General features: G+C 34.1%; 5 protein-coding genes and 2 pseudogenes across 6 annotated transcripts; 4 read left to right on the top strand and 3 right to left on the bottom strand.

Annotated features, from left to right (window-relative positions):
- Positions 1–645: 645 nt before the first annotated feature.
- LOC120206105 lies at positions 646–20,706 on the bottom strand (annotated as a pseudogene).
- Positions 5,841–7,680, bottom strand: LOC120206107 (tropinone reductase-like 3). The gene is made up of 6 exons (XM_039205856.1): positions 7,470–7,680; positions 7,135–7,251; positions 6,540–6,674; positions 6,323–6,448; positions 6,125–6,226; positions 5,841–6,022 (listed from the first exon to the last, which is right to left on the bottom strand). The coding sequence occupies exons 1-6, from the start codon at positions 7,605–7,607 to the stop codon at positions 5,873–5,875; spliced, it is 768 nt and encodes a 255-aa protein (XP_039061787.1). The 5' UTR covers positions 7,608–7,680; the 3' UTR covers positions 5,841–5,872.
- LOC120206108 (tropinone reductase-like 3) lies at positions 9,201–11,391 on the bottom strand. Its single transcript, XM_039205857.1, has 6 exons — positions 11,191–11,391; positions 10,776–10,892; positions 10,321–10,455; positions 10,094–10,219; positions 9,917–10,018; positions 9,201–9,439 (listed from the first exon to the last, which is right to left on the bottom strand). The coding sequence occupies exons 1-6, from the start codon at positions 11,326–11,328 to the stop codon at positions 9,290–9,292; spliced, it is 768 nt and encodes a 255-aa protein (XP_039061788.1). The 5' UTR covers positions 11,329–11,391; the 3' UTR covers positions 9,201–9,289.
- Positions 13,713–16,045, top strand: LOC120205905 (annotated as a pseudogene).
- Positions 16,703–18,515, top strand: LOC120205904 (ankyrin repeat-containing protein ITN1-like). The gene is made up of 4 exons (XM_039205666.1): positions 16,703–17,408; positions 17,830–17,982; positions 18,252–18,371; positions 18,457–18,515. Exons 1-4 carry the CDS (start codon positions 16,847–16,849, stop codon positions 18,513–18,515), a joined length of 894 nt encoding a protein of 297 aa, XP_039061597.1. The 5' UTR covers positions 16,703–16,846.
- Positions 18,674–19,902, top strand: LOC120206106 (protein ACCELERATED CELL DEATH 6-like). Of its 2 annotated transcripts, none has more exons than XM_039205855.1 (3): positions 18,674–19,005; positions 19,159–19,372; positions 19,456–19,902. In XM_039205855.1, the coding sequence occupies exons 1-3, from the start codon at positions 18,712–18,714 to the stop codon at positions 19,878–19,880; spliced, it is 933 nt and encodes a 310-aa protein (XP_039061786.1). In that variant the 5' UTR covers positions 18,674–18,711; the 3' UTR covers positions 19,881–19,902. The 2 variants fall into 2 exon arrangements, with proteins under 2 accessions (XP_039061786.1, XP_039061784.1); XM_039205853.1 differs by having other exon boundaries at positions 19,453–19,902.
- A 1,078-nt stretch (positions 20,707–21,784) lies between the features above and the next one.
- Positions 21,785–26,048, top strand: LOC120206104 (pyrophosphate--fructose 6-phosphate 1-phosphotransferase subunit beta). Its single transcript, XM_039205852.1, has 16 exons — positions 21,785–22,093; positions 22,258–22,419; positions 22,611–22,732; positions 22,893–22,946; positions 23,021–23,127; positions 23,217–23,322; positions 23,418–23,481; positions 23,603–23,691; positions 23,809–23,940; positions 24,074–24,244; positions 24,338–24,453; positions 24,524–24,635; positions 24,771–24,855; positions 25,167–25,211; positions 25,412–25,480; positions 25,757–26,048. Exons 1-16 carry the CDS (start codon positions 21,898–21,900, stop codon positions 25,831–25,833), a joined length of 1,707 nt encoding a protein of 568 aa, XP_039061783.1. The 5' UTR covers positions 21,785–21,897; the 3' UTR covers positions 25,834–26,048.
- Positions 26,049–26,682: the final 634 nt, after the last annotated feature.

Raw genomic sequence — 26,682 nt, 5'->3', positions numbered from 1 at the left:
CATATGCCATGTGTCATTTCCTTCACTAATTTATTACTCTTCAATAAGATGACGAGACGTGTCACTATCTTATTAGAGAGTATTAATTTATTAATAAAAATGACATATGGCATGTTGACTCAGTTGTTAATGTCAATTGGAAACTGCTAACAGTAGTGACTGTATATAGGTTTTAAAAGTTCAGTTATTAAAATGAAAGGGCCCTAAAAATTTAGGGACTACCGTTGTAGTTTACCCTTTTGTTTACATAACCAATGCCTAAATAAAAGGTTTGGTTCATCTTCAAAAGTTTCATCTCTTTTCCCGGCTTGTTTTTCCTTAACAATATTGCAAGATGCAAGTGGAAGGAAGTTGTTGGCAACTCACGCGTTTGTGAATTCTAACCTGAATAAAGATAAAAATAAAAGACACTTTGAGGATTTCCATTTGTTGAAATAAAAAGGATTAATTATCAATTTCATCCTTCTATTTTGTAAAATTATGAAATTCGTCTTTTTATTTTAATTTGTTAGAATTTAGTTATTGTATTTTACGAAAGCCGAGAAGTTAACTCAGTTGGATAACATTGTCATTGAATTACTGAAAGAACATCAGGCCTGTACAAATTATTATGAAATAATCTTGATCAGAGAAGAGGGAAGTGTTTCTACATGATAGATTCAGGCTTGTACAGGTATAGATGAGCTCATAGATACACATCCATTTTAACCGTTCGAGAATGGCATTTCGGCTAACCAGTCCTAGGTGGGAAGTTAATGGAAGGCCCCCCTTTACGCATCCGTCGTACTTCTCCAAGGTGGAAACAATTTCGGAGAAATCTGGCCGCTTCATGGGGTTTGCTGCCCGGCAGCGCTTTATGAGGTGTGCAAGTGCTGGCTGACAGCTCTCCGGCAATGGAGGTCATTCGATCTGCAGAAAAAAGGATCGATGTTAAAGGAATTGCATCATAAGGTTAAGCATAGAGGAACAAACTTTTACAAACTGTTCTAACCTACCTCGTGTCTTTTATGTGCAAGAACTAAGAATGTATGAGCTTGTGTAGCATATAGGGTTCAAATATTTGTTTCTTACAAACTCATTATTCTACAATTGATCTTAGGGTTTATCTTAGACTGGAGAAACAAGTCATTGTCTCAGGAAACAAGAATGATTCTACAATCCAAGAAGAAGCTGCCGTCGAAAGTGTGCTCATCGACAATTTAAGTGACGAAAATGGTGCTGTTAAGCCAGAGATATCAAACCTTTTCAGCCACTGCAAAAGCAGCTTGCACAGGGGTCATTCCTTGAAAGGGAAGCAGACAGGTTGTAAGCTCCCATAACACAATCCCGAAGCTGTACACATCGACTTTCCTCGTATACGGTTTCTCTTTGATCATTTCGGTTGCCATCCATCGGTACTTTCCAATGTTTCCTTTGCTTTCGAGACACTGCGTTTCTAGACACGATGTACCGGAATCTGCCACCTTTACCCGCATTTCATCGTTTAGCAACAGATTATTAGATTTGAGGTCTCTGTGGATCACACCTTGTGAGTTGTGAATGAAGATACTCCATCCCTCGGGATATGTCGAGAGCTAACCTCATTATTGTCTCCGTCGAAAGTGAGTATGGTTCTTTCTTGTTCAGGTACATCCTCAGAGTCCCTTGTGACATGTATTCTGTGATGATACAGTATACAGGCGGCTTCTTACAAGCAGCAATAAACTGTAAAAAAGGGACAAAATTTAGAAACAGTATGTATGTATGCATGTGTTACCTGAACTATATTGGGGTGAAAGAGGCGTGAAAGCAAAGCTACTTCAGACTTAAACTGCTGCTCGAGTTAGGATCTGGTCTCCTCCTTTTGGTTTGGGTTCTCACCATTTTTACAGCAACAGCTCTCTGCTTGTAAATCCCACGATAGATCCTACTATGAGCACCAGATGCAAATTTGTTACCTATGAACAATTGAGAAAGATCAGCGGTCCACTCCTCTTGATCCTCCTTCGAAACTTCCCACGTCTCCACATTCTCCGAGTCCAAAATCATCAACCACGATTCCAAGCTATCGAATCTCCTATTTTCCATGTTCACCATATCGGCATTCATCTGTGTCTTGGACGACGAAGGGAGCTGCAGGTGTTTGCTCCTTGGATTTCAAAGGCGAAAAACATGGAAACATGAGGTCCCCATTGACAAGCGTTTGGTTTGTGATACGGATTTAAAGGGTAAGTGTGTGTTTAGTGTCAAAACGAACAATCTAAAGGCCTCTTCCTTCTGAATGTGTGGATTGATTTCAGGAACTTCATGAACTGATTCAAAAACATGGGATTTCCAGGAGAATGAAAAAGATAGAATAGGTTTCATGAATTCCTCAGGAAAATGACAAAAATCAAAGGCAATCCCTCTGGGTATTTAGTAGCAAATTCATGGGATTTGGAAATGTAGAGACAAAGGGTGCAAACTTCTCACGGCATCTAAGGTGGTTTCGCAGCAGAAAGATGAATTCAAAGCAGAGATTTTCAAGGGTATCTCGTGATTGCTTGGTTCGAAAGTACCAAACTTTTCATTTCCTTTCTTTCCAACATCATTCATCAATCTAATCAATGCAAATTTGCCATACAAGTTTGGGTCTCGTTTTGATCATTGCATTCGCTATGCCATTGCTATTTTCATTTTCATTCCGGATAAAGTTCACTACAGGTCACTGGTTATGTTTAAATGATTGTTCCAATCATTAAACTTTTCAAAGTTATAAAATAATCATTATATTTATCAAATAATTATAAATTGATCATTAAATTCAGCTCATTTTTATAATCATTATAATGTTATAGTGATCATTTTATAACAATTTCATTATTTATAATTTTTAAAATTTCAATAATTAAAACTATCATTTGAGTATAGTTTGATGATCCCGATATACTTTATCCTTTCTACTCCCTATATTTTTCAGTAATCACCACCCCAAAAAGCCATACAAATGGCTAAAAATTTGAGTGTCCACTTGGAATACCCTGTGCCGTTGATCTTTCCATCCCCAAATTAAAATAATCACACAAAATCGTCCTTAACACATCTTTCGAATTCTAAATCAAATGAGTCCTTCTATCAATTTGGTTATATTTTAAGCATCAATTAGATTTTTATATGGTAAAAAAAATAACATCACATCTAACTTATCTAATAAATAGATACATGTTTATAAATCAATCCACGTATTTTAAATATATTTTATATGCGGTTTGAGTTGATATTTACATCAAATCAACAATTCGATTGATAAAAAGACTTAATGATTAAGATATCGATACTTTGAGGATTTAATTACAATACCTTGAAGTTTTGAACCTGATTTGTATTATTTATACTTTTTGAAATTAATTTAGAAATTGAATTATAGTTTGAGGATGTCTATTACAATTAACCCTCATTAGTATTGTACGCAAACAGACTTACTAATGATTTTGGAGGGAATTGTTTGTGGTGGCAAGTGGATACCCATTTGAATAAAAAACCCAAAGGTTCTTTTAATATGTTTGGTTCATTGCTTATGTAACTTTTCTTATTGGACTTACAATCGCGTTTAATTCACGGAATGTAAGATTATCAGTGAGAATAAAAGATTATCGGGGAATAGGATTACTGAGAATATTGTATTTTGTGTTTGGTTGGTTTAGTAGGAATGTAAGATTACAGTGTTTGGTTAAAGGAATAAAAGATTATTAGAATAAAAGATTATTGGAATGTATATTTTATCAAATTATCCTTATTATATATTTTTTAACAAGTTAAATTCTATTATAATATTATTATAATTAATTTATATATTTTCTTTAAAAAATTTAAATTCATAAAATTTATATTTTTTTTTTACAAAATTGAAAAGATAAATAGGTTTAATGAAAGTGTAAAATTTTATTTTAATCCCTGAACTTCATATAAAATTTTGATTATAGATTTTTTTTGTAAATCTAAAATACTTTAAGGATAAATTTGTAATTTAATATTAGTAGAATTTTTATTATTCAACGAAAGAAGAATGATATTTTTGGAAAAAAAAAATTAAGGGCATTCTAGTCCAAAATGTCGGTAATCCAACAATACCTAAGGGAATGGAGGTAGTCACATTCCCGGTAATATACCCCAAAAAATCCACTTTGGGATTAAAATATTACCGGGAATAAGATTACTGGCCAACCAAACGGGGAATGAGGATTCCATTCCCCCGGTAATCCCACATACCCTAAACCATACACGCCCTTAGTTCATTAGGAATCATTAAAACAGACTTTCTATTAAACTTTAAATTTCAATAAATTCATTTAAATAAAATATTTTACGAATCAAAATAATTAATTAAAAAATTTAAATGCTCGTTACGATATAACACAAACAAAAAATAAATAGATTACCAAGCGGTGTTACATTTGGAACTCTTTGTTTCATAATTGTCCGAGTGATTTTTTCCCCTCTTCAGTGCATGTTGACTGATTCCACGCGAACTTGAACTCTGACTATTTTTGCTTGGACATTAGAGTTCCCTAGAAAATCCTCTTTTCTTCAACCGTATGGCAAATCTGGAAGCAAAGAAATTCATCTTTCAATCTGTTACTATCTCGCCAACCTCTTCTTCACGTTTGAGCATTACCCGGGCTAAACAATTCTATGCTCCCCATACAACTGGAGAATGCCAACAGAGTGGAAAATGTTGAAATTATCAAATGGCAGCCCCGTCTTCTGGTTGGCTGTGCCGCCTAAATTGTGACGGAGCTGTCTCGAAAATCTCTCATAATGGAGCGACTGGTGGTGTCTTTCGTGATCACTCACGTGATTTTATTTTGGCTTACCATAAATTTCTCGGCAATTCATGCGGTGTTTTGTAGTATTTATGAGGGATTGAAGCTCGCCTGGTCAAATGATTTTGAAAAAAGTAGTTCTAACTGATAGTGCGGATGTGTTTGATCTTCTATCTCCGCCTTCATCTGAGAGTTTTTTTTTTCTCTCGTTCGATCTATCGCTTCTCTTTGCAATAAAGCTTGGTTTGTTGACTTCATTCAAATTCGAAGAGAAGCCAATATGACAGCTGATTACAAAGCCAAAATTTCCAACTCACATGACGCCTCGCTCATGATATTCGCTTCGCTCCGGTTGATTTATTTGATATTTTAGCCAGATATGTTTCAGACCCTTGTTATAAACGCGTGAGGAATTAACATACTGACTTTTGCCTCACTCTTTGATTCAAAAAAAATATAAATAGATTACGCAATTTTGAAAAACCACAAACAAATCACTAAATTAATATTGAAAATAAAATGGATGTTAGAAGGCATGTTAGGAAACAGTTTTCATCATTTTCTTATTGGGTAAATGACACCACAAGCCATCCAACTATTAGTAGATTACAAATGTGTCACCAATTATTACTAAGATTATTAATAGGTCACTCTATCTCATAAAGTCATAAACGAGTCATCCAGTTAATCGAAAAAGGAAACCCGATTTGAAAATGAAGCTTCTCGAATATCAAGGGCTCCATTCGATGATCCGAATGATGGAAAATAATCGCCGGTGAAAGGAAGAACATATCTCAAGATAGGAGCCATTTGATAGGACAAAGTAAATAGAAGTTTGAAAGTTTTAAGGGTGATTTTATGATTTTTTTAGGGAGATTCTTAAGAATTTAATGAGATAAATTGAAGAAAAAAAACTAAAACGAATCGAATGATAAAATTTGAAGTTTATTATAATATATGGAAAAGAAATCTCCCGAATACAACATGCCGATTTTATTTGTCTGAAGTTGCAAAATCGGTTTCTATTTTAATTCAATACATAAAAATTGCAATAGGAAATTTAAAAAGCAGGACTTGTATTACAAAAGAAGCTAGAGCCTTGAGGAGGTTCCTCCTGCTACGATTAAGATTTCTCCTGTATCGTAAGAAGCATCATCCGAAGCTAAGAAAGCAGTCGCGGCTGCAATTTCTTCAGGCGACCCAAGTCTTTTCAATAGTGTTATGTCCTCAAAGGATTTTTTCTGCAACAAAAATCCCGACTCGAATTTTAATGACATTCAATGAAATGAAATATTTACGTTACTTTAATATATATCATTTTCTTTCAAATCATGTCAACTTACCGTGGCTTCATTGGCTGTTACGAAAGCCGCAAAACGTGTTGGTACAAAACCCGGAGCGATAGCATTGACTCGAACATTTGGGGCCAACTCAGCCGCCAGAGCCTAATAAAGAATCAACCAACACAGCCGGGTTAGTATTATCATTGTGTAAACTATGCAAAAGTCCTGAATGTGTGTGTGAAAGGGACAAAAGCCAACCTTAGTGAGACCAAGAAGGGCTGTCTTGGTAACCCCATACATGGCCATGGAAGGCTGAGGTTGATAACCACCGTATGATGATATGAAAATAATGGATGAACCTTTCTTCAAATGAGGAGCTGCATCCTGCATTATGCAACCAAAACAGATCAGCTTCACATCAAATAAGCTATGGTAGTTAAGGATACTTAGTTAACCCTAATCATCTTTTGATTACCTGAAGAAGAAGTATGGATGCTTTGACGTTTGTTTCCCATAGCTTGTCGAGGATGGATTCTTTGGTTTCCAACAGGGGCACGTTAACCGGATTTACAGCAGCATTGGATACAATCACATCTATTTTCCCGTATTTCTGAAACCAATTACCCAAAGGATTCAACATTGTTGCCAAGAGAATTGCATACTAAATTTTATCAGCAATAAAATAAGAGAGGTAACCATCAAAACGGAACGGATTCGAACCTTGAATGTTTTTTTTGGATAATTGAACCTCGAATGTTGTAGCTCGAACATGATTCATATTTTAAACATGCCTAAATTTTGGTCCAAATCCATTTCTAAAATATAATATTTTTATTCAGATCTTCTCAAATTCTGATCTAACCGAATTTTGATGATTCAAATTCTGATCTAAATTCAGATATTTTTAAAATTGCTAAAGGTGATATAGAAGCTTTACATCGTCAGGACAGTGTCAAATTCTCATATCAAATGGAAGAGATCAAAAGGAAATGTTCTAGTTCTCAAGTTTATTAGTTTTTTTTTATTTGTTCAGTGTTTGGTACGGGAATTTAAGATTTTCATTGACTAACCTTGACGGTTGTGTTTATTAGATTCTTCCGTTGCTGGGCGTCGGATACATGGCAAACGACTCCCAGAACATGTATTCCATTAGCTTTAAGCTTTTCGACGGCCTCGTCCACGTTTTTCTACAATTACAGCGCAAAAACATAATTAACATCCATCGTCATGGCCAAAACAAATCAAACAACCACCAATTTCACCCAAAAAAAATTGCAGAGCAAAACAGCATCCACAGCATAAACAATCGATCAATACACTAAAGATTATCCAAATCTTGCCAATCACAGATCGCATAACAAGCATTTACGATTGAATTCAGAGGATATTGAAATTATTAAAAGACCTGCTTGCGAGAGGAGATGACGACAGAAGCACCTTCCAAAGCAAGGCGCTCCGCGATGCCAAAACCGATGCCTTGTGTCGAAGCAGTTACAATCGCTACCTTGCCTTCAAATCTTCTTGCTGCTACCTTGTTCTTCATTTTCGTAAATTCAAAAACAAAGCGATGAAGACCGAAGAGTTTCTCTGTTTTGTAAATTCAGAAAACAATGGCGATGAATTATAGAATTCTTTCTATCTGCCCCGCCATTATTTAAGTCCTAACAGCAACCACCCCGCCATTATTTAATTTTTTATTCATTCTTGGATTTATATATTTAAGTGTATATATGTCACATCAAACGGCAATTTAATAATTGAACTGAGGAATCATCAACGATTACATTATTGATATATATATATATATAAATATAATCTTCTCTATTAAGCATATATTTTAATTTTTCATTTTCAATAAAATTATGTATATTAACTTCTCTATTTTTTATTAAATATATATTTGGTTAAAAAAATAGTATAAGGACTTACTTTAATAAAATGTACTAGTTTGAGGGCTTTTTTTAACATATTAACCTAAACTATTTGATATGCGATGGTCAATATTCAATTTTAAATAATTTTAAAGTGAAGTTTCTGATTGAAATTTAGAAATTTCAACGAAACCAGAGAGAATAAAAAAATGAATTTCAAATAAAAACGTTTCGAAATCAGTGATACCAAAATAATAATAATAACAATAATGGTTCAATTATAATTAAATTATAACCATTAAAATATTTTAACCTAAACTCCACGTTTTCAATTAGATCGGCACATCATTGTTTTTTATGCATATAAATCTAATCAGACGCCATAGTGGACTGCGTACATGCATACATATAGGTTGTTTTACTTACCTACAGCCTGGAACTTTATTTTGGGATGGCCTTAAATTTAAATTCAACTCCATTAGTTTTAAAATATCATTCAATGTAAAATTTAAAATATTATTTGGGTACAAACTTTTTGCATTCTCTAACAGAGATGTCTATAAACCAAATTAAGCTGAACTGAATTTGATTATAATTTCTTTTTCGAGTCAAGACTCAAGTTCAAGTTAACCCATCCAATTTATTCATTTTTTAAAATTTAAAAATATTTTTAAGAGAGATAATTGCACATGCGGCCCCAAACTATAACCCATTTTAATTGGCATTTTATATCAATCCCTAAACTATGACAATATTTTAAATTAATCCCTAAACTTTATATCATTTCATATCAATCCTTATACTATTAGTATCATCCTGTTTTGATGCTTTCGTTAATGTTTTGTTAATTCTATTAGTTCAAATACTAATATATTTTGGAAGGTATCGAGAATTGAACTCATGACATTTTAAAAAAATTTAGGACCTTCAGAAACATATTAATTTTTTTTTTTTGATTAATCTGGGTGAATACATGGGCCATGCCATTTCACATTCAATAATCTTTAAATATAATAATAATAACGATAATAATATTTTTTTAATAGAAGAATATTTGTTCAAACTTAATTAATGTGTCCATTAAAATAGCATTACAAGCCCATTCTCAACAGGATCTCAAAGTGTGATTATCTAACAACCATTGTTTTTTTATTAAACAATTGTTATTAAATTTTTTAATCTAATAATTACTTTATAATTTATAAATTTTAATGATCAAAACAATAATTTAAATGTAATTTAATGGCTTTGTAATTTTGTTTTGATATATTCAATAGCATATTACATTGAAACAGGGTACAGACATAGGGTAAAAAGGTAAAGAGCATGGATTTGATTTGAGTAGAATAAGGAACTAGAGTCTGGAGGTGGTTCCTCCTGCCACGATTAAGATTTCTCCCGTGATGTAAGATGCATCATCCGAAGCCAAGAAAGCAGCCGCGGCTCCTATTTCCTCCGGTGTGCCAAGCCTTTTCAATAATGCTTGGTTCTCAAATGATTTTTTCTACAATCACAAGCAATTGTTGAAAACAATTATGTCACTCAAACATATACAGAGGCGAAGCTATATCATGACTGAAGGGTTATAGCCCCGCATTTTTTGGGTCGAATTATTTTTTAGGTCCTTATACTTTTGAAATTAAGAAAATTAAATTTCATCTTCTAATTTTTTGGGTTCAACTACTTTTTAGATCCTTTGAATTTTAAAATTAGACAAATTAAGTCTGACTTTCATTTTTTTTACTTAAATATTGATTAGGCCTTTATTGATTTTAAAATTAGGTAAAATAAATCTTGAATCTCTGATTCTAAAATTTTATAATGATGACTTAATAGTTAAACATTGATTCTATTTTTATTATTATTTATATTTATCCCTTAGATTTTATCTTGATTTTGTCTATGAACATATATTAGTTACATTCAAATGATATCGTATCTCATATGATTATATTTCTAGAAGGAAAAAAAATCAACTTACCGTGGCTTCATTTGCGGATATGAAAGCTGCAAAACGAGTTGGTACGAGACCCGGAGCGATAGCATTTACTCGAACATTTGGGGACAACTCAGCCGCCAAAGCCTAACAGGTAATCAACCAACACAGTTAGTTTAGCATTATGTAAAATTTATATATAGAAGAGAGACGCTAACCAACCTTAGTGACACCAAGAAGGGCCGTCTTAGTAACCCCATACATAGCCATATTAGGCTGAGGTTGATAACCACCATATGATGAAATGAAAATAATCGATGAACCTTTCTTCAAATGAGGAGCTGCGTCCTGCATTACACAACGAAAACAGATTAGCTACACATCCAATAAGCTATGGTAATCAAGGATAATTAGTTAACTCTAATCATCTTTTTTGAGCACTTGGTTACCTGCAGAAGAAGTATGGATGCTTTGACGTTTGTTTCCCATAGCTTGTCGAGGATGGATTCTTTTGTTTCCAGCAAGGGCACATTAGTCGGATTTACAGCAGCATTTGATACAATCACATCTATTTTTCCATATTTCTGAAACCAAAAATACATACAATGTTAAACATACCAATTATCCAGAGGATTCAACATTGTTGACCAGAGAACTGCACATTCAATCTTATAAGCAACAAATAAGAGAGAATAGTCCATCAACACAAGGGCAGAGTCTGAGTGCAGACAGGGCTTTGGCCCCTAAAATGAGAAAATTATGGTGTAGTTCCTCTAGAAAATGTAAAGTTATAAGTTAATAGAGTACAATGGAACAAATCAAAGGAAAATGACCGAGTTCTCAAGTTTATTAGTTTTTCTTTTTAGACGATTGGTATTGGAATTCAAGAATTTCATTGACTGACCTCAACAGTCGTGTTTATTAGATTCTTCCTTTGCTGCGCATCAGAAACGTGGCAAACGACTCCGAGAACATGTAGTCCTTTACCTTTAAGCTTTTCAACTGCCTCATCCACGTTTTTCTACAAGTATACAGCTCAAAAACATAATTAACATCCATCATCAAATCAAACAGATCAACCAACAACCAATTACAAAGATAAAAGAAAGATAAGAAAGTAATTTTCAATAAGTTCCACGAAGTACTGTTAGTATGATCGGAATGTTTTCTTCCTATTTTGCAAAGAAAAAACAGCATCCACAGAATCGCAGCATAAACAATCCATCGATAAACAAAAGATTATCCAAATCTTGTTAATTACAGATCGAATAGCAATCATTTATTATTGAATCCATAGAAGATCGAAATTATTAAAAGACCTGCTTGCGAGAGGAGATGACGACCGAAGCACCTTCCAAAGCAAGGCGCTCTGCGATGCCAAGACCGATGCCTTGAGTCGAAGCAGTCACAATTGCGACTTTGCCTTCAAATCTTCTTGCTGCTACCTTGTTCTCCATTTTCGTAAATTCAAAAGCAACGGCGACGAAGACTGGAGAATCTCTCTTCCGTAAATTCGAAGTACAATGGCGATGGATTGAAGAGTTCTCTCCATCTTCCCTTTATATACAAGTTCTCACAGAAACTACCCCGCCATTATTTAAATATTTTATTTAAATACTCTAAATCTTTTACTTTTGGTTAAAGTAGATCAGAGGTCACTGAACTATACTTAAATGATTGGTTTGGTCCCTGAATTTTCAAAAGTTATATATGTGTCATTAAATTTTATCAAATTATTACAAGATGGTCATTAACTTTTATTGAACTGATATGAAACGGACCTTATCAAACTTTTACACTTATCATAATTTCGTACTAACCATTTTATACTAGTTTGATTAATTTAATAACATTTTGTAACTTTTAAAAGTTTTGTGACCAAAAGGATTATTTGAAACGACCTCAATAATTGAAGGGATGGTTATTATCTTTAGAGGTCTTTGGTTCAAGCACGTTTCTTGTACGAGTGTTTGAGCATTTAGAGTTTCTCGAACATATATTATCTTGTAATCACTCTAGACTAATAAAAAAATAATGTACTATTATCGAATATATTTTAATCTAAAATAATTGAGGTAACTCATTTTTATGCATAAATTAATTTTAAATATACATTTTAATATTTGTTTTACAATTGAATGAGTATTATTCTTCAATTTTAAATAAAATACAAAATAAATTATTACTATTGAGTATCAATATTCATCCGGTTAAAATCAAAGGATAGGAGCTTATTTGGTTTTAGAAAATATAAGGATTTGCTTGAACAAAATATACAAGTTTAAGGGTTTTCTAAAGTATTAACTTAAACTATGAGACATGTAATTAGGAGTGACAATTTTACCGAATTCGTGTGTGAATTTATGCAGTTGAGTTAATTTAAAAAAATTGGGCCGAGTAGGAACGTATTTGAATTTAAGATGAAAAATATTTGATTTGGTCAAATTTGAGGTATAATTATTATTTTTATATATTTAGATACGATTGTTATATCTCTTTATATATATATACTTAATTATATCTTTATTTATGGAATAAAAATAAAGATTTTACCTTAAAATTCAAATTTAATGTAACTTCTTTAAATAATAGTTGAGTGTTTGGTGAGGAATATAATATTTAAATTGAATTCAGATACTAAAAATCTAATCTTACCTCACCCGTTGTCAGGGGTGGATTTAAAAGGAGAAGGTGGGAGTGGTCGCTCCTAAAAATTTTATATGTTTATATATTTTAGATATTTTCTATTAAAAATATATTTTCGTCCCCTAAAATTTTATAAGTTTTTCTTACTTACAATTTTATAATTTTGCTCCTCCGAACATAAAATATTGTCTGTCATTCTTACATATAATATTTAATTTTAAATTATTTTAAAATTAAAAAAATAAAAATTGGAAATGTCAAGGAAACCAAAAAGAGTAAAAAATAATTTTAAATAAAAGACCAAACACGTTTTACATCAAATAATCCCAAAACAACAACAATAATGATAATGACATTATTAATAATAATATTTGTTAAGTAATGTATCCATTAAAATATTTTAACAAACATAGCCTGAATCCCACGTTTTCAATTAGATCGACGCAGCGCATAAATAATACTCTACTGCAACAACAATAAATAAAAGACGCCATAGTGGACTCACTACACGATATAAAAATAAACAAATAATATTTTACTTGCCTGTTTACTTAATTCTCTTTCTAACTATGGTAACCTCGTATAAATGATAAATAATTACGAATCGCCCTTTATTACCAAAACTAAAACGTATTTAAATAGAGAATTTTGATCCGATAGAGATACTTATAAGTCTTGGTCAAATTCTGAATCTAGTCCTTGTACAATGCTCAGAATTAGGTTTTAATAATGATATTTAAATTTGATAGACTTTGATTCTTCTGTTTTATGATGTTATTGATTAGTTCAAATAGTTAACACTATTAGTTACTCTAACTAAAGAATTGAAATTTATTTACTTCTTAAAAACACTAATTATAATGCAAAAATAATTGTGTTTAATAAAAAAAATGATAACAATAACGTTATAAAATAACATTATACAAATAAACTCGGACTTTAAGGTTATTCTTCAAAACCCATGTATGTGAGTTGAAAGTCCTTGCTATTAGAGAATAGTGCTGAGAAATGGGTGATTAGGTTTTATCATATGGATTGGGATCATTTCTCCATTATAGGTTAAATTATGGGTATGTATGAAAGGTTTTGTATTGCGTGGACTTATAGCTTCGAACGTCTCCAAATCCAAATTAATTGTGCACAAATTGAAAAATGTTAGATTATAGAGATTAAATGGATTTCCCGTTAGAGCAGTATGATAGTTGATGATGATCAAGCTAGAAACATCTTCAGCTTTTCAATTGATGTAATGTGCGACCCTGAAGCGCGCCTTTTTGGGAAATTCGCCAAAATAAAGACCCCCAAGATTCATGAATCAAAGCTTTTTCCTGTAGATTCACTCTTGAAAAATTCTTCCACCTTCTCTCCCTAAAATATCCATCGAGATTTCATTCTCCCCCCCCCCTTTCCCCTTGTTTTTTTTTTTTAAAAAAATTTGGCGCGAAAAAGTGGACATGAGTCGAAAGATTCGAGGAAAAGGCTAACGAGGCGGCTGGTGATCACTCGCTGCCGCCTAATTCTTCGGTCACGGGGAAAGACAGCGAGATCTACGGAGAGGAGCTGTTCGTACCTCCTTTGAATTTCTCCATAGTCGATAATGGAGTTTTTAGGTCTGGTTTCCCTGATTCCGCCAATTTTAGCTTCTTGCAATCTCTAGGGCTCCGCTCTATCATGCGAGTTACTCAACACTGCCAATTTGCGTGGCTTATGGCTATCGAAAACGTGAATTTCATTGATTCTAAAATTTAAATTGCTTTTTTATGTTCGTTTTTTCTTTGTAGAAATCTTTCCCTGAGACCTATCCGGAAGCCACCGATGAGTTTTAAAAGGCTAATGGAATCAGGCTTTTCCAATTCGTTATCGATGGATGCAAGGTATTGATTGCCATGATTATATCCCAATGATCAATACTTTCTAGTTCTTGGCTGTTACTTACCAAATCCATTTACTGAATTTGACATCGAAAATGGTTCTTCCTAAGCTAAAATCAAAATGTTAATTTTGATAATTCTGTCATATTTTCTCCATATCCATGAAATTTGTGATCCCTGAACTGTGTTCTTTACCGTAATATAAGATTATAGAATCCTTTGGAAAGTTAAAATTGATAGCTGAGCAGCATCCTTCATTGCATCATCATCCAAGCTCGAGCTTTTGCTCAAGTCCTGTTTCTTCTTAGTGGTGAAATTTAAGGGTTGAGGTATATGATGCGATGGAGGTTATGTGAGCAGCACGAAGCGAGAAACCCCTTCATATCTACTCTCAAATGGGTATCTGTATTTTGACTGATTTGCCAATTTATTGAACTAAAAATTAGAATTGTTGATATCATGCTCTTCTTCCGGCGGTGGTTTTCTTACACTTTCTTGTGGGCATTGAACTAAAAAGTTGAGTTTGAATTTGCGAAGTTCGAATAATTTTAAAAAAGTGAAATGATTTGTTTTGGTGTTTAGTTAGGTAATTTGATTGTTTTATGATTTGGTTCATAATTTTTTTATTTCTTCCACTCTTACAGTTTTAAATCCATTTTTTTACCAAAATTTAACCACATACTCCTCAACACTCTTGAATACCCATGTAACATCCAATTCACATTTTGAAGGAAAAAAAATTCATTTTGCTATATATTCAATTTGGTCCTCTTACTACAATTCTTTATAAATTCTTCCTTGTCATCAATTCCTTAATTCATTTATACTCCTGTCAATATTGTCCTCAAAACCCTTAGTTTAAATTGCAAGTCAATCAGTACCATTACATTATAAATAATTACACTTAAATTTGAATAGAAAATCGAACAAATATATTTGTTTCGACTCGACTTGAGAAAAATTCAAATGAAGTTACAGTAGTACACATAAATTCGACTAACTTTAATTTTTTTCACTAGACTCGATCAAATACTCACCCTCACCCATACTTCTGATGTGATTCAGGTCAAATATCTTATTTCATGTCTTGTAATTGATAATCTATACTTTGTACTGGAACCTTTTGTAAACATTCCGGAGGAAACAATCAGGGAAGCATTGAATGTCATCCTCGGTATTTAATTTTACTCTTTACTTGTGACCTATAGTTTTCTTCTTTATCATCTGCTTATATTTGTTATCATATGTTTCCATACCAGATGTAAAGAACCATCCGGTGCTGATCCATTTTAAACGAGGAAAGATAATATTTTCATCCTATGTTTTTTTGCCTTTGTGATATGTTTTTCAACCTATGTTTTTTTGCCTTTGTGATATGTTTTTCAACCCAGCTTAGTGGTTCACTGATATATTGATGTATATGTTGTGCAGCACCGTACTTGTTGTGTCGTCGGATGTTTAAGATAATTGCAGAGATGGTGCCTGTCTTCGAATTTTTTGACGAGTACCAGCCTTTTGCTGCTGCGAAAGCAAGGGTGTCTGACCAGAGGTTCGACGTTTCAAGCATGACGAGCATACCAATAACGTTTTCATGTTCAAAGAGGTAGCGAGCGACGCATCAGATATCGCTTGAAGTTTTACTGCCAATCCATAATCGAAACAACTTAGTTAATAATATATACATACGTTTTGAAGCATGACATGGATGGTTAACTTTCTGCTATCGAATATTTCTCTCGTTCTAATGGAAAATTACATATAAATAATAATGACTACATAGTACATACAAGTCTTGCTATGGATAGGCACGGTGCAGGGGTGGGTCTGCGTTTTGATTTGAAAATTGAAAGCTTTGACTCGATTTCGATATGTCTTGAATTTTGAATTAATAATTGAAAATATATGGAGAGAGGGACATCATAATAACTACCCTTATATATTATGTATATGAATGCACATTATAATAATTGTTCCGACTTGAATCAAAGATTTTTTTATTATAAATTTAGTTTAATTTTGATCTCGACTCTCTTTAACAAAACTCGGTGTTGATCTTGAAACTTTGAATGGGCTATTGGAGGTTCTGGGCATGGGTTTATTCATTCGTTCGATTTGAACACAAAATTAACCAATGGAAAGCATCACACAAATGCCAATGGAAAACAAAGTGTAAACTCTCCATCTAGTGTGAATCACCCCCGACAAGATTGACTTACGTTGTATAATGTCATCAGCAATCTGCATCCTGCATTTTAATTTAATCAAACTTTATAATATGCTCAGTAATTGTTTTATCATCTTTTCTTCTTTAGTTTATGCTTTATCAATTAGTGAAGCAAAGTGCAGATTCCAAATTAATTTTTACTTGCAACTCTTAATCACTGTATCTATAAAATTCCCCAGGCATTGCCTTTATCATCTACACACACTCACAGAGAGAAATATATATCGGCCAAGAATGGCTAAAGAAATAACAATCTCGACATCAGGGATGGCTTTTTTCGACGAAATGAGTGATCCATACGCAAAAGTGATGGAAAACGACGCTCAGGGGCTGCAGAGAATCTACGAGAATAACCGCAACTCATTGTTCGATAGAATCAACGCTTGCGGAGACACCATTTTCCACATCGCGGCTTACAACGGACGCGATGAATCGCTCCAAGTGATGCTCAAAATGGTGCCGCAGTCCAGGAAGCGTGAGCTGATGATGATGAAGAACGGTTTCGGGAACACGATTCTCCACGAGGTGGCCACCACTACCAATGTAAGAGCTTCTGATTTGTTGATCACAGAGCTGTCGTTGTTCCATGAGAACGATATTCGTCAAAGGGAAGAGATATTGGCGGCTCGAAACAAATTGGGCGAAACCCCGTTGTTCAGGGCCGCTGAATATAGCAACAAGACGATGGTGGTGTATTTAGCGACGGAGATCGAACGAGCCGGGAATCTTATGAGTCATTATAAAAGGAACGACGGGACCTCCATTCTTCATATTGCTGTGATCGGCCAACACTTTGGTATGTATCTTAAACTCGCCCACTCCACCGTTCTATATATTATTTTGAACTCGATTAGTCTAGATCAAGTACCTGCCATTGTTTCGATTTCGATCATTTTAGATTTGGATTATTTAAATTTTAAGTATGTTTTTTTAGATCGAGTCACTATAAATTAAGTTCATTTTAGATTTGAATTATTTTAGTTTCACGTCAATTTCATTTCAAATTTAATGATTCAAGTGGATTTTTTATAGTTAAATTGAGTTGGATTTGGATTTGGTTTTTTTGAATTCTAGTTAATTGTAAAATATACTAATTAAACTCCGATAAATTGAAGAGATTTACTTACCGATTTTTGTAAGTTAGAGGGATGAAAGTAACAATTAAACCTTAATTAATTCAATATTATGTTACTAAAATTTTCATTTTTCAATCTCAGATACTGCTATTTGGTTTCTAAAGAAAGATCCACAGCTTGCAACTTACAGAGACAAGTATGGAAAAACAAGCCTTCATGTCCTAGCTGGCATGTCCTCTGCTTTTAAGAGCAGCTCCCCTATTCAAGGAATATTCAAGGGGTCTTTCTACAATTGTATGTCTTCTATGTCTTCCGTCTTATAAAAATAATCCGAATTCAATAGATTTTAATCCGATTCAATTTGATAAAGATTATTATTTAAAAAAAATGAGTTTAAGGCTAAGAGAGGTTATATAATATTCCGGGTTAAGTAGGAGTTAATTTTATTTTTCCGAGATCAAATTATTAAAACTTTAAATAGAATAAAAATAAAAGCTGAAATATAAAACCATGTCGTTTCTCTTGGTTGTCATCCCTAATTTAATGGCATTGTTGTTTGAAAGGCCTTCATAGTGGTGCATGTCATGAGGATGAGACTGATGAGCTTCCATTGAATCTGCAAAGCAAAGATTTAAAGCAGGGTAGGCCAAGTAAAGCTCTAAACCAGTCAGAGCTCTGTAAAGGTAATTTTCGTTTTTCGGTTTCATATTCGAGACTCGTAACTATCCCTTTCAGCAATATTTTATTATCGTTTTTAAGAATTTTTAGTCAGATACGATGATCATATATGCTCGAGCCTCTCTGTGTGTAGGATGGAAAATGATTGATGGGATTCGGGCACGAAAGAGAATGCACCAATCGGCCGTTAAACTGGCGAAGATCTTAGTGAGAACCGACTCGTCTTGGTTTGATACTCACGAACCGGAGGAGGACGACACAGTTTGCTTGGAAAGAATGGAAGAAGAAAAGGTAAAGAGTTCGCCCGGCATCGAGTGCCCACCCGAACCGGATACGCCTTTGTTCATGGCGGCCAGAGCGGGCATTGTGGAGGTAGTGACCGAGATACTCACAGTGTACCCTCAAGCCATTGATCACATTAACAGAAAGGGACAGAACGTACTTCATGTCGCCATCATGCATCGGCAATACAAAGTGTACGACAAACTTAAGGATAAGGACGAGGCGAAGAGGTTGGTTCGGGGCATCGATAATCATGGCTGCACCATATTGCACCGCGCCGCGGACACCAAATTCTACCATGGAGGAACCAGACCTACTCCTGCCCTCAAATTACAACAGGAGTTTATATGGTTTGAGGTGAATGAATCAAATGAGTAAACATTTTTTTGCTGTGGATTTGTCATTCGAGTTCGGGTTATTTCAAGTCACTTGTTTGAATAGTTTCGGATTTGAATTGTTTCGAATTCAAGTTTGATGGTTGAAATTTTTACTTAAATCAAATTGATGCAGCAAGTGAAAGCTCAAATGCCCCCTCATTTTATCATGCACATCAATCGAAAGGGCAAAACAGCAGACCAGCTTTTCAAGGATATGCACCGAGAGCAACTCAAAGCCGCCCAACACTGGGTGAAGAACACCTCCCAGTCGTGCTCGACGGTCGCCGTACTCGTGGCTACCGTCGTCTTCACCGCTGCATACACCGCTCCGGGAGGTTTCTTGCAGAGTAATTAACTAATCTACTACCAGATAATCTACATATATATATATTATGAAATTACGATATTGAGACGTGGCTATTAACAGCAGACGGCAGACCGATCCTCCTTGACAAGCCTCTGTACTCATTTTTCACCGTGATGGACGTCGCCGGCCTGGCGAGCTCGTTGACCTCGGTGGTGGTCTTCCTCTCGATCCTCACTTCTTCGCTGGAGTTTGGAGATTTTCATCACCGGCTCCCGCGGAACCTCTCGCTCGGTTTCACCTTTCTGTTCTTCTCCGTCACGTCGACCATGCTAACTTTCACGGCCACCATCTTGCTGCTCGTTCATTTGCAGACAAAGTGGACCGCATCGCTAACGTATGCCGCCACGTTCCTTCCCATAGGCGTATTCGCGCTGTTTCAATTCCCTTTGTACTACCAGTACTTCATGGCTGCGGTCAAAAGCATTCTTGATTTCCTCAGGAAGAATTTGCCTGGAAACTGGGATTTTCTTGAAATTAAGGATGATTGAAGGGTCGTTGCTTAAACCCCTTTTGTTTATGGATTCTATATAATTATTTTCTCTTGTTCCTATGTTCTACTTTTGATTAATATGAGGAAGAGATATAAATTGTTAGGCGATTGAACTCATTATTTGTGTAAATAAATTAGAGATTTGATACCAATTTCTTAAGCACTTCACTGGTGCTTCAGTAGACAAATATTCTTTTAATTCTAAAAGAAATGTTTTGAGATAACATGCAAGTAATTTCACATATTCTCGAGTAAAATTCTGAATGAGAAGAAACCAAAATCCATTATAAGTTTAAATAAAATTCTGATTTTAAACTTTTATTATTATAATAAATTATTTATTTATTTTTAGATCAAACTTAAATAATCTACAAATACAAGTGTTTTATTTACACTACTTAGGACTACTCTCTCCCAGGATCGTTTCTTCAAACAAAAACAAATACCATATTCATTTGGGATTTGGACTTTGTTTTTAGGGCATAAGCAAGTAGCTTTTGAATTGATTCTCTGAAGCCCAAGTCTCATTTAATACATTGACAAATTTAGCCCAATATTTATATGTTCTTATTAAATTAATTATTTTAATTAAATTCAACTTTTTTTTTGGATAATTAAGATATTATTACCCAAATTAGCAAAGTTTTGCTACAAATCAATCAACCAAACAAAATCTGAACAGCATCGAACAGCATCAAAAATTTCAGTAAATAGTTGTTCTAATGATCTAGATCGAACTTGGAAAATTCTATGATTTCAATATAAAAAAAAAAGGGTGAAATAAGGTTCTTCAAAGCTTCCCAATTCTACCACCAACCCCAAGTCCCAACACCAACTCCAACCAATATCAAGTTAGGTAAACGACACACACGGCACACCCACCCACCTCATGCTCTTATTATTTGAGGGAAAAAACTATCCATTGGTTCGATTATAATACAAATAAAAATTGAGATTAAATCGATCAGTACAATATTTTTAAATAATTTAGGATAATTATAAGGGAGTACTTATTTAGGATTTTCTTAATTAATTGATAATATCTTACAAATACTAATATTCGAGACCAAAATCATTAAAGAGAATAATATTTTATTTTATTATTGAGATCACTTGATGAGTTTATACATATGTTTTATTTGATCATTGTCCTGATAATTTATATTTTTATGTAATTATTTTTCTTTTATTTCAATCGTCAATTTTTGACTAGTCTTTATTTTTTTTGTCATTTTAATTTTATATTAAAATTATTAATAATTATTTATAATTTTAATAAAATTATCAATACTTCTTATTATAAAATACACCTTTTAATTTTGAACATCATATAACGAATTAAACAAGATCATTATTTTTTTGTCATTTTAATTTTATATTAAAATTATTAATAATTATTTATAATTTTAATAAAATTATCAATACTTCTTATTATAAAATACACCTTTTAATTTTGAACATCATATAACGAATTAAACAAGATCATATTTAATTGAAAACGTTTTTATACTAAATTATTCATTTTGATCAAAATATTTAAATATGTTTATAGTATTTTCATTTTTCTATCTTTTTATAAATATATTTTTAAAATTAAATATATATATATATATATATATTAAAAATAGTTATAAAAATCCATAATCAATAACCAACTTAACATCTATTTATCTACGTACAAAATCAGATTAATCATTATAATTCACCCAATATTAAATCACACCTACTTCCTGTGATCCTGTCAACTCTTTTAACCTCCCTCCATTATACACCAAAACTACATTTAAAATTACCGAAATGCCATTGCTTTGCTAATTGGCAAATGGTCAATACATACTACTGTAAAACAAGACAATAAATAGTTGTAATAAAACTCACTGTTCTGCCCTGCTCAAATACTATCTTTTATCATTTGTCTCTTACAGATACACGCTCCAACCGCAAGGCGGCTCCACTCTCCGTGGAGACATAGTTTTCATAACCACAACCAGCTAACTCATAAACTCAAAAAACCAATGTCCGCTGCTTCTTTGGAGTACACTAACGGCGGAGCTGCCGCCTTCGAAACGGCGCCGGTTTCGGGACGTCTAACCTCCGTTTACAGTCAGGTCCAGACCAGTCGTATCGACCACGCTCTTCCTCTTCCTTCTGTTCTTAGAAACCCTTTCAAAATCGTCGACGGTCCTCCTAGCTCCGCCGCCGGCAACCCTGGTACCTCACGCTTTTCTTTTGTGTCTTTTTTTTTTCATTTTCGATCCACCTTTGGTTTTATCTACATCTTTGTGCAAGTTCACTAAACTAGAAACTTTCTTTGTTTTTAAAATAAAAGGAAATAAAGCATGAGATTGTGAATCTAAAAGGTTAGCTTTTGGCAGATGAGATTGCTAAGCTGTTTCCGAATCTATTCGGGCAACCATCGGCGATGTTGGTGCCGAATGGAGCTGACTCTCTCCGATCTGATATGAAGCTTAAGATCGGCGTCGTTTTGTCTGGAGGACAGGCACCTGGTGGTCACAATGTGATTTCTGGAATATTCGGTTTGTACTTACTTTTGTCGATTACACTTTTCAATAGCATCGCTTGGGTGTGAGTTTCCCCTGGTTTTCCATGTATTAGAAGATTCGTGAAGTCATGTCCATGTGTCGGACATTCAAGAAAAATGAAGATTCCTATGTTATTTGTGATAGTGGAAGTAAAACGTGGTCCTTTTTTCCCTTTGTAATGACAGATTACTTGCAAGATCGGGCCAAAGGTAGCATTTTGTATGGATTTAAGGGAGGTCCTGCTGGGATCATGAAATGCAAATACATAGAATTGACTTCAGATTATATTTACCCTTACAGAAATCAGGTATCTTTTCCCAGTTTTTACTGCTAAATATTGCTTTCTATGGAAAATGGTAGTCATTCATGTTATTGGCAACATTAATCTTAACTCTTATGCTTTCATGTATGCTGATTCCTAAAGCATATATCCCAATTGATTGCATTCCTGTATTTATTTTAACCAGGGTGGCTTCGATATGATCTGTAGTGGGAGAGACAAGATTGAAACTCCTGACCAGGTAAGAGCCTTTCCGTTATTCGTATAAGTTTTTATCCCCTAATGGTGTCTGATAAAAGTGGGTATAATTTTCAGTTTAAGCAAGCGGAAGAAACAGCAGCGAAGCTTGACTTGGATGGGCTCGTGGTTATTGGCGGGGATGACTCGAACACAAACGCTTGCCTCCTTGCTGAAAACTTCAGGTACAGTTTGAGATACATAGCTGTTGTGTAACATGCACCTTGTACATTCTCTTCATAGGTGTGACTTTATTTCTTAATTTGTCACTCAGAGGTAAAAATTTGAAAACTCGGGTGATGGGGTGCCCAAAAACCATCGATGGTGATTTGAAATGCAAAGAGGTACCAACAAGTTTCGGGTTCGATACTGCTTGCAAGGTAAGGCTATTTTTGTATTTACATTTTATATAGTGCTTCCATTGTGCATGCTACTCTGGTTGGATGTGTACTCATATCTGGTTACCTTCATATAGATTTATGCAGAAATGATCGGAAACGTCATGATCGATGCACGATCAACTGGAAAATATTATCATTGTAAGCGCTTCAAACTTATAAACTTCACACGTATGTGAAGTTGTACGGCTCATGGTTACCTTTTGAAGACGGTTCATCTTTGTTTGATTTGGGATATAAATGACTTCATACGTCTGTGCAGTTGTACGGCTCATGGGGCGTGCAGCTTCACACATTACTTTGGAGTGTGCTTTGCAAACTCACCCGAACGTTACCATTATCGGGGAAGAGGTATTATTTCTAGGACATTTTCTGCTTGAGGATAAGATCTTTGGCAATAGTTTCTCCAGATTCTTCGCCAAGCTTTCTTGATAAATTTAAAGTTGATTGGAGCATTTCTTTTTGCAGGTTGCTGCCAAGAAGGAGACGCTTAAAAACGTTACAGACTACATCGTCGATGTCATTTGCAAACGTGCTGAACTTGGTTACAACTATGGTGTTATTCTCATACCCGAAGGTCTTATTGATTTCATTCCCGAGGTACTTTTCATCTTCAGCTGACCTATTCTCATTATCATTCCATCATCAGAACATCTAATCCTATGCTCTTTGTTAACATCTGCGTATATCTACGACTTGACTGATATATTTGTCCACTTTTATGTGATTCCAGGTCCAGCAGCTTATTGCCGAACTAAATGAAATTCTGGCACATGATATCGTTGATGAGAACGGAATATGGAAAAAGAAACTTACCGAACAGTCTCTTAAGCTTTTTGAGTTCTTGCCTCCAGCAATTCAAGAACAATTGATGCTTGAAAGAGATCCTCATGGAAATGTTCAGGTATTCACTTTGTAACGATCTTCCCTACTGATCGTTGCTTACCGAAGTATCGTTGGCTTTCAATGTTAATTTGTCCGTCTTTGTTACCATTAGGTCGCCAAAATCGAAACAGAGAAAATGCTCATTCAAATGGTTGAAACGGAATTGGAGAAGAGGAAGCAAGAAGGTTCTTATAAAGGGCATTTTAAAGGACAGTCACACTTTTTCGGGTACATACTGCTATATCTGTAAAGGCCATAGAGTGACACCATCTTTCCTTATCCAATTAATAATTTGCAGATACGAAGGAAGATGTGGTTTGCCAACCAACTTTGATGCCTCATACTGCTATGCATTGGGCTATGCTGCTGGAGCTCTCCTCCACAGTGGAAAAACCGGGTTGATATCATCGGTTCGTTTTCCTCCTCCCTCAGCCTTCTTGCCATCTCTCGAACACTTATCCTCTTGTACTCCATTCACGTTGATGTTGTTTATTGGACAATGCTTTTAAACTTATGAGTTAATTATACTTTCATAATGTACACAGGTAGGAAATTTGGCAGCTCCGGTTGATGAATGGACGGTTGGAGGGACTGCACTTACATCTTTAATGGATGTTGAGAGGAGGCACGGTATAGTTTCTTCACCTTATCACATCAAGCAACCACCTTATATAACTTTCATTTCTTATTTTGTCAACGGTATGCTAGTGAAGAACACTCTTAGAATGCGCCTGACATCCTCATATCTTGGCTTAGTGATCCACACAATGTACTCATATGGCATATGCACCATATGTTTTGGTCAAAACATGCGATTAGTCCTTGTACCATGAAAAAAAAGGAGAGATTTAGCTATCTAATTAATAAGTTAATAGCTTATATTTTGGTCAAAGTATGCTATCAGTCCATGTACTTCATTAGGCATTGCAATGTTTATGCAGGTAAATTCAAGCCTGTTATCAAGAAGGCAATGGTGGAGCTTGATGGTAAGATATTCTTCCGTTTTTGTTAGACCAACTTAAAGCCAAGCCACAAGGTGATAACGGTTCGGATCGATTTTTCCAAAAAAAAGAAAAGAAATTATGGTTATCGTTTTTCAGAGATTGAATTGAAGCAGACCGAACTGAACTGGATCTTACCATTTCAGATTGGTTAGTAAATTTAGTTTGTTGTAACGATCATGCAGGTGCACCATTCAAGAAATTTGCTTCCACGAGGGAGGATTGGGCTCTGAATAACCGCTATATTAGTCCCGGTTAGTCATAATTTCTATATACGTTGACATTTTTTGGGTTAAATCTGGTTATGATATATCTTTTTTATTTGTCCAAGAACTTCCTGTGTCCAGTAACTATATAGGTTCTGATTAGATTTGGAGTTGAATCGAGTCATGTCGGATCTTAAACGGGGGATAAAGTTCTGATTTTTTATCAATAAACCTTGAACTCGAGATTTTACTTAAAAAATATTGAATTGTTTATCACTCATATCGGACTCTTGACCTCTCAACTTGGATGGATTTGGAGTGCAGGTCCTATTCAATTTGTTGGAGCAGCTTCCGATGCTGTTAACCACACTCTTCTCCTGGAACTTGGTGCTCAATCTTAGAATGATATTGATTAGAAGTTGCTGCTTCCACAAGAGCCGGGAGCCAAACTTACTGAAGCTTGTTTTGCTTGTGAAGCACGTTACTTTTTCTTCATGAATTGTCATTTATTTTTGGAGGAGATATGTGGACTTTGAAGCAATTATGTGGTGCATTTCCATTTGTTTTGACAATGCAATATTTGAAAGGAACGTTTTTCAAATAAGTCAATTTTATTCGAATCAGGGTTTAATCAAGAACGTGATACGAGACTCTAGATATTGAATTGTCCCCCACTACTCCTCTTTAAAACATATCGTACCATACATTAGCTTCCGCCTACGAGCCCAAAGGTGAGGGGATACCTATTATCTTTATATGAATTCTTTTAATCAACTTATAGCACACTCTATAAATACAATTATTATAATCTAAAATTTTTATGAAAAGTGACATTTTTTTTAATTATTGGAGCTACTTGTTGGTTCTATATGAATGTTTATATTCAAGTGATTTACATAATTTAAAATTAAATTTAAATAATTTATAAATTGTATATATATCCGATGTGTTATTATAGACGATTTTCTCTAAAATTCTCTTTTTTTCACTTTATTTCCCTGTCAGACACCCTTTCATATTTATTTTCCGATCTAACATTTAAAAAATCGAGTACTAATTTTGTAAATATTTTTAAAATGTGTCAAATATGTAATTAATTTCTGTTAGTATAATATTTTTGTAAAAGCGTCAACTTTATTTATTTATTTTTTGTGTGTGAAAAAATTCTACATTAAAATTTTTAAATATTTTTTGCAAATTATTTTATAACTTGAATTTTTTTTTGCATGAAATTACACTATACGCATAAT

This window comes from Hibiscus syriacus, unplaced genomic scaffold (genome assembly GCF_006381635.1).
Source record: "Hibiscus syriacus cultivar Baekdansim isolate YM2019G1 unplaced genomic scaffold, ASM638163v2 tig00013285_pilon, whole genome shotgun sequence".
NCBI classification, from domain to species: Eukaryota; Viridiplantae; Streptophyta; class Magnoliopsida; order Malvales; family Malvaceae; genus Hibiscus; species Hibiscus syriacus.
Note: the sequence above shows the minus strand (reverse complement) of the source record. Positions and strands in the feature narration are given on the sequence as shown.

Bases quoted from the DNA above. Each gene is read 5' to 3' on its own strand.
- LOC120206108 (XM_039205857.1), bottom strand. From the start codon at position 11,328: ATGGAGAACAAGGTAGCAGCAAGAAGATTTGAAGGCAAAGTCGCAATT. The intron at 10,893-11,190 runs GTCTTTTAATAA...GTATACTTGTAG, and splicing joins TCATCTCCTCTCGCAAGCAG to AAAAACGTGGATGAGGCAGT. The intron at 10,220-10,320 runs GTAACCAAGTGC...TGTGTAATGCAG, and splicing joins CATCCATACTTCTTCTGCAG to GACGCAGCTCCTCATTTGAA.
- LOC120206106 (XM_039205853.1), top strand. From the start codon at position 18,712: ATGGCGGCCAGAGCGGGCATTGTGGAGGTAGTGACCGAGATACTCACA. The intron at 19,006-19,158 runs GTGAATGAATCA...AAATTGATGCAG, and splicing joins AGGAGTTTATATGGTTTGAG to CAAGTGAAAGCTCAAATGCC. The intron at 19,373-19,452 runs GTAATTAACTAA...GGCTATTAACAG, and splicing joins TCCGGGAGGTTTCTTGCAGA to CAGACGGCAGACCGATCCTC.
- LOC120205904 (XM_039205666.1), top strand. From the start codon at position 16,847: ATGGCTAAAGAAATAACAATCTCGACATCAGGGATGGCTTTTTTCGAC. The intron at 17,983-18,251 runs GTATGTCTTCTA...GTTGTTTGAAAG, and splicing joins CAAGGGGTCTTTCTACAATT to GCCTTCATAGTGGTGCATGT. The intron at 18,372-18,456 runs GTAATTTTCGTT...AAGAATTTTTAG, and splicing joins CCAGTCAGAGCTCTGTAAAG to TCAGATACGATGATCATATA.
- LOC120206107 (XM_039205856.1), bottom strand. From the start codon at position 7,607: ATGAAGAACAAGGTAGCAGCAAGAAGATTTGAAGGCAAGGTAGCGATT. The intron at 6,675-7,134 runs GTTAGTCAATGA...AATTGGTTTCAG, and splicing joins TAATAAACACAACCGTCAAG to AAATACGGGAAAATAGATGT. The intron at 6,449-6,539 runs GTAATCAAAAGA...TGCATAATGCAG, and splicing joins CATCCATACTTCTTCTTCAG to GATGCAGCTCCTCATTTGAA.
- LOC120206104 (XM_039205852.1), top strand. From the start codon at position 21,898: ATGTCCGCTGCTTCTTTGGAGTACACTAACGGCGGAGCTGCCGCCTTC. The intron at 24,856-25,166 runs GTATAGTTTCTT...ATGTTTATGCAG, and splicing joins GGATGTTGAGAGGAGGCACG to GTAAATTCAAGCCTGTTATC. The intron at 25,212-25,411 runs GTAAGATATTCT...ACGATCATGCAG, and splicing joins GGCAATGGTGGAGCTTGATG to GTGCACCATTCAAGAAATTT.